Below are 15,196 nucleotides of genomic sequence, written 5' to 3'. Positions count from 1 at the left end.
CCCAGAGCTGGGCGTGGTGTTGGTGGACGGGAAATAAGATCGAGAAACAGAAATGTCTCCTTTTCTTTCCTTGTCCTTGTGATTCCCCAAATACGCTCTCATCCCCACAGGAGAAGCAATGGCTTCAATCAACATTTTTCAGAAACAGGAGGGCAGAAATCAGATGCAAGTTGAGGCTGCTTCCAACCAACAGACCAAATGGTCATCTGTTTCTCTCCCAGCTCTTAGAAAAACAAGGTGGAAATAGCTTAGCCCTGGGGCTTTAAAGTCTCGGGCTATAGGGAAGAGTCAATAAGTCTGTCCTCATTGAGTTTTTAAGTACATATGGGGCATTAACAGTATCGAGCCCCACAAAGTAGCAAAGCTGGAGGTGCCGTGCGTTGCCGGGGTAAGTCTAGATCCTTGTCTCCCTATATTTTAACCATGCTGTGAGAAGTTCTCGCATCTCTCTACACGTCACATCACCTGAACTCTCCGTCGATACCTTACTGGGATTTTATTCAAAAGTCCATAGGACACCTCTTAGAGTTGCTTTTCCCTAGGTCCTTTTGGACGGCACCACCCACAGTGTCTGTGATGGTCTATTTCCTCTCTGTTGGGTCCCCACTTCCCACAGGCACCTTCTGGTCATCACTGCCGTCCTGTTCGTATCCAGAGAAGCACTCAGCAGTTCTGTAACCAGAAGACCTAGCTCACCATTCAAAGATGCACGTACAAACAGCAAGAACAAAAAAGGTTCAAATGTTTACTTTACAATTGTTTTATTCAAAGCAAATTAAAAAACTTAATATATTTTTCCTTTAAAAATGGGGATTTAAAAAAAAGCTTTATAATTAGTTTTGAGGGTGCTTATCTTACCTTCAACATAAATGATTTATATATTAAATTTGTTTTCTGATATCCACGTACATTCTCATCCTTTTTAGGTAGCTATGAAAAGATTTCATATTCAAAAGCCAATGCCACTTTTCTAAAATTTAGGAGGAAAAGATTCTTGCGCCCAATGTAGCAGACGCTTTGCTCCAAGTGGTAGAAAGTCCTTTTGCTCTTGGCCAGATGTCAGGTCTTGATTTCTGGTTGTGTGAAAAGACGTGTTTTGTTTTCTTCAGAGGATGGAAGGAGTCTCAATTCTTTAGGTTTGTTTTTGTCTCAAAGACGTGTCTAAAATGGGTACCTAATGTTTTACTGTATAAACCTTGTGATGGTTGGGCCTGTGCAGTCCAACTTTTAGATGATATTTTCATACCGAAAAAGGTGATAATTGGCAGCTGCCCTGTATTTAGGCTGATAACCCCAGTGCTCTCATCTTACGTCCTTCTGATGAAGACAAGACTGATTTTACTTAACCAACAAATAAAGGAGTCTATGTACATGGCAGTTGGAAGTGGTCACAAGAATATCACATAAAAATAAATACTTTACACACTTTTCTTCCATGTCTAAAAGTGTTAAAATTCTAACCGGAGAAGATTAGAAGGTAATTCGTGAACTCAACTATTTGTAAAAAAATATAAAAACACACAAACCAAATGATGCAAAAAATCTTTTTAATCTAAAAATTCATTTCCCAGGGCTAATTAAGAGCCAAGGCCTGCCAATTTTTATCAGTTTATGTGACCAAAAAGAGCTCTTCAGCATTTTCTTCAAAGTAAGATAATATAGAATAGATTCTGATAAACCTTTCTAAGTGAGGACACGATACGGCAGGCAGTTCAAGGAAAAATAGCATTAACGTTTTCTTTGGTGTAACCAAAAGGATATCCAAGAGTTAGCAGATATTGACGTTTCAAGTGATAAGAAATCGTCAAATGGAAGTTTAAACTCTGGTTTAAAAAAAAAAAAGTTGTAAAAGGAAAGGCTCCACCCACAGTTCTGTAGTGCAAGTTTTAAAATTTAATTCTGAAAAATAATTTCATTTAATAAGCAGGAAACAAATTCCAGCAGTGTATCACTTACTCCTCTCCCCTTTCTCATCTCTGTTACCCTCTCTGTATGTGCCACTGTCATTTCATCTCTCCAAGGAGGTCTCAGCTGCTGCTCAAGGAGGAAAGTCATTAAAAAATTACCTACATTTCTACAAACCAGGCTAGAAGTTGTGTGTCTGTGGCTGCACAGCAGCAGACTCCGAGTTACAGCGTTGCCATGTCCACGTATCTGTCATTTTTACAAAAAAGAAACAAAGCCTTTTTTCCCCAGAAAAAAGTACCTGAACCAATGAGTCACTTAGCCCCTTACCAACTTTTGGGGGTAACCACTACATGGCTCCCCTTGAAAGCACACCTGTGCACATCCCCACCCGTTCTGTGCGCTCAGAACCAGCAAATCTACCCCCTCTTTCTCAGAAGTAATGGTCCTCTCCCTTCTGGAACTCACTAATTTCCATAAACGTAACACTTTTAAAGCAGTTACCACCTTGCTCAGAAGACTCCATTACTTTACCTAGCTTAACGCTGTCTCTCCTATTTCTGTACATGCTGTTTGTATTTTTTTTAACATAAAAAGTGTTCCAAATGCACACACATACACATCCCTGCACACACACCCAGCATTTAGAGGAAAAAAGAAAAAAAAATCTTCCCCAGGAAGCACTTTTAGAAGTTAAGCTTCTACTTGCTTTTAAGCCACAGGGCAAGTGCTAAGTGAGTCCTAAATAGCCCTCCCTTTCCGCTGCGGGGCCGGCCGTGCCGGGCCCACAGCACAGATGCTGAGCGGGATCCATGGACAAGGCAGGGAAGGGTACCTGTCAGGCTTCCCAGAGCGATGTGCTGCACATCTCCCCACGTCACCTGGGAGGTTCTTGCCCTTAGCTCTCTTCCCTCTGGGGACCTCCACGCTGTTCTGATGGATCCGTGCCCTCTGCGCTGGGCCGCCCCTCGGTGGGGCCAGGAGCCTGCGCCCCCCGCGAGGCAGCGGGCTGCCCTGCACAGAGCAGGCTGCCCTCACCCACTCCATCCCCCACCAGTGCTTCCAGCGAACGTCCCCTCAGAGTGCCCAGGGGCCGGAGCGCCCTGCTGTCTACGGGCTCCGTGGCTTCCCCTTCGCCCTCTGAGATGACGGTCATGGGGCTGCTCTGGATCCGGTTCCGCACGCTGTACCGGCTGCTGGCGGCGGAAGGCGGAGTTCGGCTGCGGCCGTACCTGGGGCCAGAAAAGGACAGACTCCGAGGCATCGAGCCTTCGTTCTTGGCCCACTCCTCCTGGGCCCTTCTGTTCTTGCTCGGGGAGCAGCTTGATGGGCTCTCGGGGGTGTCTGGCGAAGGCTCCGACTTTGACCTCTGGAATCTGGGGTCTGTGTTCTTGAGCATCTCGGCTGCGGACATGCGGGCACTGGTGTCTGACCGACTCCCTTTTTTCAGCAGCAGAGCTTTGAAGTTGTCACTGCTGGTGCTGGTCTTCCGGATACTTCTCTGAATCGATCCCACTTGCTTCTGGGAGGCCAGGCTGGGGGCAGCACCAGTGGGCGTCACTGGCGGGGAGGGAGAATGGTTTCGGGAGTGATCATCATCGGAATCTTTACGGCCAAGGACTTTCCTCTTAGACCTGAGATTTCAGAACGTTAAGATGAAGGTTAATTCCCGCTGGGCCACTGGATGCCCACCACATCCACCCTGCTTCTCTCACCGCACATTAAGGTCACCATCTATTATTTTCACTATGGAAAGTACCAAACACCCAGGCACAAAGAATAGTTCATTGTATTACTATGTGTGCCCAGGCCCCAGCTGTGATAATTATTAACTTATGGCCACCCTGTTTTCATTTCCACCCTCACTGGATTACTCTGAAACAAATCTCAAACATCATATTATCTTACTTTGGATAGGACCATTTCCAACGTTTTTAATCATTGCCATTTCTCACTTAACTCTTCATATGGGGCTGAGGCTGAGTGAATTTCATGGTGCTGACACTCGAATGGCCTAATACAGGGGTCTCCAATCCCCGGGCCACGGGGTAGCGGGGCCTGTTAGGAAGCGGGCCGCACAGCAGGAGGTGAGCGGCGGGCGAGCGAGCGAGCAAAGCTTCATCTGTTGCTCCCCATCGCTCTCATTACCACCTGAGCCATCCTCCCCCCCCACCCCACCCCGTGGAAAAACCGTCTTCCACGAAACTGGTCCCTGGTGCCAAAAAGGTTGGGGACCACTGGCCTAATAGATAAGCCAACTCCTAGAATGTCCCACATACTGAGACAGGCCCCCACCTCAGGTTCTAGAACAACTCTGCAACTTTACACTCTCCATCATTCTAGAGTTTGGCATAAAACCGGCTCTCCTTGGCTCTTACTGGACCATTCGTCAACTCCTAGAAATCCACTTTTCTGGAAAATAAGAGTGAATCTTCCACATCAGATCCTGTTGGCTGACTGCAGAGAACCACTAGCCGAGCAAGCAAACGTGAGGGATGTGGGTAGCATGTGAAAGAGGAGGGGCCTTCAGGAAAAGTAAAATTGTCCTGGGGGAATTTCTTATACCCAGTCTCTAAGAATCTCCTGGCTCAACGTGTCTTCTGCTGAGAATGCATTAGAGAAAATAAAGCAGATGTGCCAAGTGGCCCCTTGCAGGTCTCTTCATACCAACAACTCAGTGTGGGAGGAATCTCTCAGCTAAGTGCAGGTGGACTGGCTGTAAGGAAACTTGATATATTTACTAAAGATGTGGTTATACCTCTTTTTCTGCTATAAAATTCTAGAATACGCAACAGGCAAAGGTTGAGAGGATGCTGTCTGAACACAGAGATTAAGAGTTGAATCTGAGCAACTTCTAGCTGTGTGACCCTGGACCAGTTACTCATCTATTTACAAGTTTTCCAGACTTGTAAAATGTGGATGATGATAACAACCTCACAGGTTTGTGAGGATTCAATGAGATAAAGGACCTCTGGAGTCACACAGACCTGGGTACACCCACTGCTAAAGCTTCCTTGCTCTGTAAACTGGGGCATGTTACACTTTCTGATCCTGGTTCCTGTCTGGAAAAGAGGAATAACAGCAGACAGTTCAGAGCTTATCAATAAAGATAAATGCATTCATAGCCATAAAGTGTCAGGCATAGAGTAGGTGCCTAGCAAGCCTTTCAGTGTCATTTAGGGAAATATAATTCTTCCTTCCTGCTATCAGCTCAGGCTTCAGTGCTGTTTTTACCTGTCCTGCACATCGAGGCACAGGGGAGGATGGGCCCGTGATGGCTGCCCTGGGCTTGGTGCTCCCAGGGTCCTCTCTGTGCTCTGGCCAAAAAGAAGCCACTAAAATGGAAGACAGGAAGTGGTAAAAACCCAATTAAGAGGCTGAAGGGGGTGGCCAGGGCTGACATAGCACCAGCCCCTTTAGGACAGCAGAGACTGGCCTATGATACTTTGGTTCAACAGTTCTATTCCACTGTCATCAAGAGCGTTGCTCTGGAGTTAAGTTGCTGACCCACTGACAAAAACCACAGAAACAATAACACCTCAGAATTTCAGAACTGGAAAACATTTAGGCGGTTTGGTCTGACCAGAGAAGGTGTTTGAGGTCTAGAGAGTGAAGTCATACAGCTTAATACAAGAAGTAAGACTTGATGGAGTACCTTTCCAGTAGAGAACATGACCTCACAATTTATACTGTTTGCTTCCCAAAGACATCTCTGCTCATCTGATTCTTGCAGGTATTGGTTTGTGGCTTTTAAATGTGGCTTTTCTGTTTGGCTTTTAAATGGAGAAGGTGTGCTGAGATCCACATAACAAGCCATAGCTATGCTTGATTAAAGCTACAACCTTTAACTGTCGGGAATTTATAAAAGTATTGTTGTTTTTCAAGAGTAACTGCCCACTAAAACGAGAATTAAAACTAAATATATGAATTCTCTGCATATATGTATGTATATATATACACACAGACTATAAATATGTGTGTGTGTGTATTTCTAAGGAAAATGGCTATAAAAAATGCTTGAACAATTAACACTGGCTTAAAAACTAATTACTTCAAAAAATTTTTAAAAAATTAATTACTTCAATAAAGATAAAAACTTCACACCTCAACTGGTGTTCTACATTTTCCATCTGGCTTTAAATCTGAAGTGAATTAATTTGCATTATAAAATTTGAAAGCTGTGTTTCAATTTAGATATTCTTTAATTTAGATTATTAGCTTAGGTACTGAAGGATATAAAATAAAGCCCTAAAAATCACAGACTTTAGATGGCTTCCTATTATGTCTGCTAATATATTATCTATAACTCCATCTACTAAAAATTAGCCTGCATCTATCTGTCCATCCATCCATCTACTAAAAATTAGCCTGCATCTATCTATCTATCTATCTATCTGCCTATCTATCCATCCATCCATCTACTAAAAATTAGCCTGCATCTATCTATCTATCTATCTATCTATCCGTCCATCCATACATCCATCCATCTACTAAAAATTAGCCTGCATCTATCTATCTATCTATCTATCTATCTATCCGTCCATCCATCCATCCATCCATCTACTAAAAATTAGCCTGCATCCTTACTCTCACTCTGTAATCCATACCCTACTCAGTCTTTCCTTCTGTCGTGTACACGGAACAATACAGACTGGCCAACTTCTGCATCTGCAGCAGATGTAACTCGTTGGTAGGAGAAACCACAGTCTTTTAGTGCCTTAAGAAGGTTGCCACAATAAAATACAGAGGAGATCCTTGGTATCTTGTTAGGAAAAGTGTGTAGTAATGTGGCCCCACAACAGTTGGGGTTCTCTCTGAGACCAAGTATTTAGTGCACAGAGCAACCAGGCAACACATCTTCTCTGTGGATGCTGTTTTAAATATATATGCCTGCATATTTAGCAACCCAATGCATCCCATACCTAACGGGAGAAGTTGATCCTTGGAAGAATTTCCTGACAGTTACACAGTCATTGAGAGCTCGTTAGGTGTCCAGCATGACTCGAGTTAGAAACATCAGCGTAAACCTCTAGACATGTCACTGAAGTTGCTTTCAAAGGATGTGGAATTTTTATTTCCCTATTTGGAGGAATAATGTGATCACTAGCTACCTTTTTATTTCTAATGAGAGCACAGAGAGCAGTCAGACAATGTTAAAGAGGCAGTCTTTAGAGTCTATTGGGACATTATACCAGTAGTGGAGTCAAGAGTTAAAGAACATAATTCTTGACAAACACCTCAATTCATCAGCTTGGTGTTTTCCCCCCTAAGTTAGATGTTTACATGTTGCACGAGGAATCGCAGGTAGGGACTGCACAGCCTCTGCTTTCCATCTCATGCAATAACAGTCTTTTCAGTTAGATTCCAAGAATTGGGAAAGCACTGCTGACACAGGTTACTTACACAGAGAATCAAATGATTTTACAGGATGTTTAGTTTCAGGAGGAAAAAAAAGGGACCTTGATTCAGGGACCTTGGCAGCGCAGGGGCATTCGTAAGAGTTATCTGAAAATACTATGGTAAAGAATTTTAGAAGGAAGTAAAGGGTTTATACAGCATATAGTTTAAAGTCCTTGCACGAACACAATCATATCCATTTTTACAATGAAACCGTTGTGGGAGTACTCAACTGTTTATGGCCAGAAAAATGAGGTAGTAAATAAAACTTTAGTGCTAAGTCATATTCACTCTCCAAGGTGATCACATGTAAAGAGTACAACAGTTCAAGCAGTTATTCTGAAAATTTTACTCTACATTTTTTTTAAACCCAATAATTTCTTAGGCCAGTAGATGGCACTAGCAGTATATAGTAACAAGCAAGTTTAATTCCTTTTGCTCCTGCTTAAAAAAGATGCACTTTTACTGAAACATTTAAGTAGCCAAAGATATTACACTATAAAATCCTAGTTTTTCTGTAAAATGAAAATAATAACAGCAATAAAACCAAACACTGTTAGGAAAGAAGAAGTCCCGTACGGCTAGTTTGTGCATCTTAAGTCCATTAGAACACAGCATCCCTCACCCTAGACTGGACCACCGTCTACTCTAACCCAACTCCTGTAAATATCCAATCAAATACAGCGACACTGCCTTTCTTGCTAGTAAGAGAAGGGCAAACCAAATGGCATCCCCACGTTGAGCCTCTGTCCCCCATATGATCATAAAAATCAGTGGAACTAAGTAAAACAGAAATTGGAGTCAAGGCAAATAAAAATATAGAAACAAACTAAGAAATCAATAATCAGGTTAATGAAGCCTAACTGGGTGACAGCAGAAACCTCAAGAAAGAAAAATACATCGAGAAACGATTTGGAAAGGGGGACTCATAAAGTAGGTGCAAAAAAGAGGAAGGAGTTTTGGATACCTGTGAATAGCTGCAAAAAGGTCTTCCGTGGTCCGGGGTCTACTGGGGGTCATCACCTCATCACTCCCATCTTCCTTACAGAAGTCACAGGCCTCTGAGGAAGAACCGGCTGTGTCAGCCTCCGGTACCCCAGCTGTGGAGAAACAAGCAGGCAGACACAAGATGCACAAATGACTTGAATTTCAGTCTTTAGCCAAGCTCCCAAATATGCTTCCCTACAATTCCGACAACGGGAGAATCACAGGGAGAGGCAGTAGGGCCTGTAGTTGGATATTTTACAAAGATGGGGAAAATGACACAAGCACGACAGTCACAGCTCAGGCTTTTCTGTTAAAGTCTAGATAAACTGACTGAATCTCCCTTAAATTTTGTTAGAACATTTCTTTGCAGCTCTCCAGGGGATTACTCACTGCTATTTAATACCCAGCCTGCTGCCGACCACTCCACCCCCTCTATTTTCTGCGCTTCTGTAAGCTCTACCCTTAGATCTAGGTTAAAAAAAAAAAAAAATTTCATAGAAATGCCAAGTTGGTAACCTAAGTACGAGGCAGCGCAGGGAGTCCACATACTGCTGGCTTGAACGTGAACGTGCACCAGCCCTGTTCGCCTCAGCTGCATATGGTCAGAGGGGAACAAGAGAAAACCAGACTCACGCCCTGGGTCCTGCAGAGACAAACGGCTCTCCACGTTGTCCCCGGCGTCCGCACAGCGCTCGGCGCCCGGCTCCTCCCGCGAGCGGGCTGGCGAGGCATCGGGCTGCACCATGGGGACATTGGCTTCCACTCTGCCCGGGGACTCAGGTCCTGAAGCTCCTCCCGCAAGAACCGAGCTGCCAGAGTCGGTCTCATCGGAACCAGCCCCGGCTGCACACCCCTCTCGTGCCTCTCCTCTCGTGGGGCTGGGCGACGCTCTGCTCACGTTCTCTGCGGGCTCCGCCGTGAAATCTCTCTGCGGAGGTGGCACCACCAGGAACAGTTTGGGCTTCTTGGAAACAGGGGGGGGCTTCCTGCTGGGCGACGGGCTGGGGGGGTCATGGGGCGGGGCGGTCCCCGGTCCGGCCTCTGCCTCCCCGGCACGGCCCGGGCTGCGGCTCGGGAGGCCACGCTCGGCTACACTGTCCTGGTGACCCTGAGTCGAGCTCTTGGCAGGAGTCGGGAGCGAGCTTGTCGCGGAGGCAGGCTGGCTTTCACTCTCCATTTCATTTATGCTATTTCGGGATTTCAGGAGAGCAGATGGCTTTACATGATACTGGGGAACAACCGGAGTTCGTTTTTCCTGAGCTGCATGTTCACGTAACTGTGCCACCTCGGTTCCTGAGTTCTTCCCCACCGGCCGCAACTGCACCATCTGCAGCGCCTCCGTGGTGATCAGGGGCATGGGGGGTCTGCCGCCCTCCTCCTTGGTGGAAGGCTGCCTGCAGGCCTCCCGGGAGGGCTCTGGCTGGCCAGCTTTTTTGAAAGAAGGCCTGGCATCTTTCATCAATTTGGGGTCAAGCGGTGGGGCAGGCGGGGGCACCGAGGGGGTCAAGGCAGGTGGTGGAGGTGGCAGGGAGGCAGATGAGTGCAGAAGACGGGGGCTGAGTGCTGTAGGTGTCGGAGGAAAGAAGGCGTTGGTGGGGGGACAGAAGGGCGTGAGAACTTCTGGCGGCGGAGTGGGGAAGAGGGGAGAGTCCGGCAGAGGCGAGCCCTCGGGGAAATCTGCCGGTGGAGGGGGAGGAGGGAGGAAAGGAGACCTGTCCCTGGGACAGGGAGATGGGAGAGAGGGCAGAGGAGGCGCAGCAAGGGGAGCGGCCAGCACCGAATCTAGCCTCTTCATGGTTCCGCTTCCTTCCGTAGAAGTGCTGGAGGAAAGAGACGTGGACGAGGAGGAGATGGATACTGAAGATACCAGAGAGGACTTCCTTTCTGGCACCTTGGGCTTGGGCTTCCCCCTCCCATTGGCTGGTGACACTGACTTTAAAAACACAGGCACAGGGGTGAGAGTCGTGGGTGTGTTCGACTGGCTGGAATACCCACTGGATGGAGAAGTGACCCTGTGTGACTTCTCCGGCGATGTGATCTTTGGTTTGACCGCGCCATCGGGCACCGGGGCTACCGCGGCCCTGGACCCGTCCGGGAGATGGCGGCCTGGCCCGTTTCCGGGCGACGCGGTGCTGCCGACTGGACCCGCCCCGCCTGGGTTCCCCGGGTCCTCCTGCACGCCCGTGTAGTCAATGTAGTAACCCCACGGGTCTGTGTACTCGGACTTGACGCTGCTCGTGTCGCTCTGTGCCGGTGTGACCCCGGACGGGGCGTAGACGTTGGGGGTGGTGGCGGAGGTCAGGCTGCTGCCCGCGCTCACTGTGCTCTGGCTGCGGGAGCGAGGCAGCCAGGGCTCTTCGAAGTCACTGCACGGGCTCTGGGAGGGCGAGCTGCCGCCCTTGCCCGAGAGTTTCAGCTGCAGCGAGTGCTGGAGCGAGGCGATCAGGCTCTCGTTCAGCACCTGCCCGTTCGACTGGACGCTCTTCTTGGGAATCCTGCGCAGAGAGTCTGTCCGAGAGGGTGGCAGGGGAGGCTTCTTCGCTTTCTTCAGAGAGATGTTTCGAGAAAGGTTTTTGTCTTGGCAATTCGGCCGGTCCCCTTGGCTCTTCCGCGCTCTTCCATCAAAAATACTGACCACACTGTGCCTCGGGTTCCCAAAGCCATCGCTGCTATTACACACATTCCCAGGTCCGTGTCCAGAGCTGGTGTGCAGAGAAGTGTAGTAGCCATCGTGGTCCTCTGGATACACGGCCCTGGCATCATCTTTGTTGGACGTCTGGTCCAAACTGCCACTGCTCATGTTACCTATAGGAGTTGCCAGATGTGGCTTCCGTGGGGACGCACGCCCACTACCCGAGGCACTGCATTCCCAGGGCTCCGCGCTGCCGCCGCGTCCCCTGCCTCCTGAATGACTGGACTCACTCTTGCTGTTCAGATCCTGGGGGTGGGCCGGGAAGCTCAGGTTGTTTCTACAATTATAGGCCATGGCCTGGGACCCATTCTCCCGATTTGCGGGCGTATTTAGAGAGACCGCAGAATCACAGAGGGACAGCACAGTGGTTGCACTGGACGAATGAGGATCTGAGGCCTGTGAAAAAACGGTGGGGTGCTCCTCAGTCCAGTTACCACGGGGAGAATGATGACCATCTTTCTGCCTGGAGAGGAAGTGGTCTCTGGATTTGATCTTTGTGTATGAAGATGAACTGGTAATTTTACTGTCCAGCTGCCCTAAGCTCTGAGCAGTGTGAATCACGATAACCTCTGAAGAGGAGGAAAGTGTGGCATTTGGGATGATACTGGTGGAGTAGGTCGTGTGAGGAGAGACTACGCACGCCGGGCTTGTTACGTTTTCACCCTCCAAGTACCCCAGCTCCTGGGATTTGGGCCTCAAAAGTGTTCCAGCCCCTGGGGCAGCTCCTAAATGTCCGAAGTCTTTGTCTACTTGCAGGTGACCCCTCTGGTAGGCGAGAGTTTCGTCTGCGTCTTCTGCAGGGCGCAGGGCACCCAGCCGTGGCTCCAGGGACTGAACGTTTGTCCTCGCTCCAGACCGGGGGAGACTGTGGAAACCAGTGTCACTGTTGAGACGAGAAGGGAACACGACACCCACAGAGTCGCTCAGCACAGACATGTTCCCAGAGGAGCCTGGGAAGTGACTCATCTGGGCAGCAATGCCTTGCCCCTTCTGCGCCCTGATTCTTCTCATCGAAGGTGGTACGATTTTCACTTCCTCAGTCTGACAGCTGGAATCCCTGGTTTCTGAGCGCTGCCCAGCAGATCGATAGCCATCGAGCCTTCCAAGCGTAGAGTAGTGGTCTGGGGTGTCCACTGAGTGGCCACTGACATCATCTTGGCCAGTGCCCCCCGAAGCTGGAGATAAAGCAGAAAGAGGCTTGACACCTAAAAATAAAAATCAGTATCTTAGTTCATTACCTTGATCTCTCACCCTCTTCTGACTCTGTTCTGTTGTACTTAAAAGAAAAAAAACCTTTTCTATTTGGTCTGGTTTCTTTTTTCCTGTAAGCACCTAAGAGAAGGTTTAAGTATTGACAGTTACTGATAGCCCCTAAAATGAAAATCCTTATTATGAATTTTGGGTACTTCTCTTAATATATACTTCAAATCCTCCTATAGATTAAGTGCTGCATATGGGATTCTCAGGTACTGCCTTTGAGATCAAAGCTGAGTGCTTCTTGGAAGGTTTACTTTTCACATAACCTCCTTTTCGTAAAGGTAGCCTTTCACCCACGTGGTCATTGCACAGAACAGCCATCAAGCAGTGACTGTCTTTTCCAAAGACAGATAGATGGATGTAGCAGCTCACAATAGGGCTACAGAGATACCATTTATGAGGGATATTGGTATAAAACATTGTTAATTACATTAACTTTTTATGTCAAAAGGAAATCCTAAGAAAAAGAAAAATGATTTACAGGCCCATCTGTGTTTCAAACATTTCATTATCCATGAATAACAATGCTCTTCTATCCATCTTAAGCCATTATCATCTGTCTGCTGATGACATTCAAAATTCAGCAGCAATCTGCTGTGTTCTGGTGGAGAAAAAGCAGCAGGAACAGATCCAGGGAACACTTCCTCAGATTAGGATTATTCATTTCTTGGAGCTTTACAACCGAACAGAAAGAATAGTATGTTTAAAAAGAAAAGAAGCAGCAGCAGCATTTACAGAGAGGGAGGAAAACGGATGAGAAAAATCCTGAAGTGTAGGTAAAGGCTTCAAGCTACCTAGGAAAGAAGAGAAGCTTAAAAAAAAAAAAAAAAAATCATGAAGCCAAGAACTTACTCAAAGTATAAATAGAAAAAAAAAAAATCAATCCATGCAGAGTAATCTTTTAGGACAAATTAAATCTTGAAAAATAATAGCAAAACCGTAATTCTTTCTATGTCGTTATCATCCAACAAGGAGCAACTGGCATCCCTGTTTACCTGGACAGGGACACTGGTGATGATGGGATTCCTGAGATCTCCCTCCCTACCCCACTTAAATTAACCATCATATGGCACATGTCCCTGACTGGATAGCACAGCTCATCCAAGGAGCAAAGCATAATGCTAAAATGGCAGCAGTGGTCTTGTATCAAATGCACAGGAGATGTTACCCTGCAACGAAGGCTCCCAGCATAAAGCTCTTTCCTTCACTGGGATGATGGAGAATCACGTCTGTACCTGTATCTTTGGCAAAGAAGATCTATTTCCTCCTCCTACCCTCTGCCAAGTATACTTACTGCACACACACACTCACGTGCACATGTGACGTTCTGCCTCAGAAAGAGGGGAAGTGGGCAAAAGGGCAGGAACAGAAGAAAAACCCACTTTAAGGAAAGAAAAAAGGTGCAAGTTTTGGCAGTTTAGTATTTTAGGGGGGGGGGTTGACCTGTAGTTCTGTATCAGTTTGCACCAGTTCAATTCCAAACATTCAGCATACCTTATTATGTTAATATCTTTTTCTTTCAAATTTGTAGTAATTTTTACATGAGGTCAGTGGTAGATTTTTAAATCTCTTTAAGGGCCATAAACAAAGTCTTGATTCTTTCAGGTAACAATTTTGCATGTGAAACCATTCTAGCCTTCTGAAAATGGGACTACAGCCATTTCTTTACCACCTAGAGCTCAATACTATTTTTTAATTAAAATAACAATGCTTTGGGCTTCCCTGGTGGCACAGTGGTTGAGAGTCCGCCTGCTGATGCAGGGGACATGGGTTCGTGCCCCGGTCTGGGAAGATCCCACATGCCGCGGAGCGGCTGGGCCTGTGAGCCATGGCCGCTGAGACTGCGCGTCCGGAGCCTGTGCTCCGCAACAGGAGAGGCCACAACAGTGAGAGGCCCGCGTACCACCAAAAAAACAAAACAAAACAAAAAAAACCAATGCTTTTCTAAAGACCTCTAAAATATACATATAAAACAACTCTGATATTATTTATCACAGGGACCACCAAAATTCTATTCCCAAGACAGATCCTCCAAAATTTTCACAGTACAAAAAAAGTGTGACAATATTACAGGACACAGATGAATGCTATCTTCATTAAACAGCAAAAATTATAAAAATAGGACTACAAACAAATATAGTCGGCTCAGGTGCTGCTAAAAATCTTGATGGGATTTACCTGACTTTAAAATAATTACACATATTTTTTCTTTTACTTATTATATAATACTACAAGGACTGCCCAATTTTTAAAAAACACATGTAATCAAAAATGATAGAAATCTACAAGTTAGTTTTACTTAAGGTTTAATGTATTGTCAGGTCTAAAGTAATGTTCTTAGTACAAACCAGCAAAAATTATTCAGAGGGGATTCCTTTAAACAACGCCTTTTCTGCTTGGGGAATCCACCTTGGGGTAAGTTCCAGGAGTGCCCACATGATTCTGCAGCCAAACAACCATTATATACCAACAAAATAATCTTATCTGCTTCTAAAAGAGGAACCCTCATAACAGGTCATTCAAATACAATTCTATGTACGTTTAAGATGAGAGTAAAGAAAGAGTTAGAAATTTTGGCCTTTTATTTAAACGGAAGGCAACACATTATATACCATCAATATGCTTTAAACAGAAAATATCATACCTTGATTTTAAAGCTTTATATATTGACTGGTCTCTCGAGGCCACTAAAGATTTTGAAGTAAAAGATGCATATACTTAAGCACAATTAACTCTCTACTTCCGGGAGCATCCCTGGTTAGATTTTAAAAATCCAAAGTCCCGGGCTTCCCTGGTAAAAAAAAAAAAAAAAAAAAAAAAAAAAAATCCAAAGTCCCAACAACTTGGGCAGTGTTTAGTGGACAGGTTGCATCTTTCCTATTAAATTTCTTTCAGATAATCGTATCCTTTAAAAATCTAACTTGTTTGACTCAGCCATCCTTCCCTACGCTTTATATC

At 46.0% G+C, this 15,196-nt stretch overlaps 1 protein-coding gene across 1 annotated transcript in view; it reads right to left on the bottom strand.

Moving 5' to 3' along the window:
* Positions 1-814: 814 nt before the first annotated feature.
* Positions 815-15,196, bottom strand: part of NHSL1 (NHS like 1) — a 239,058-nt gene continuing 224,676 nt past the window's right edge. Inside the window, exons 7-9 of the mRNA XM_024739419.1 lie at positions 8,923-12,156; positions 8,270-8,402; positions 815-3,539 (exon numbers count right to left, since the gene is read on the bottom strand). Of these exons, the coding sequence (XP_024595187.1) occupies positions 2,804-3,539; positions 8,270-8,402; positions 8,923-12,156 (4,103 nt within the window). The 3' untranslated portion in view covers positions 815-2,803. The remainder of the gene's footprint in view (positions 3,540-8,269; positions 8,403-8,922; positions 12,157-15,196) is intronic.

This window comes from Neophocaena asiaeorientalis, unplaced genomic scaffold (genome assembly GCF_003031525.2).
Source record: "Neophocaena asiaeorientalis asiaeorientalis breed wild unplaced genomic scaffold, Neophocaena_asiaeorientalis_V1.1 scaffold162, whole genome shotgun sequence".
Classification (NCBI taxonomy): Eukaryota; Metazoa; Chordata; class Mammalia; order Artiodactyla; family Phocoenidae; genus Neophocaena; species Neophocaena asiaeorientalis.
Note: the sequence above shows the minus strand (reverse complement) of the source record. Positions and strands in the feature narration are given on the sequence as shown.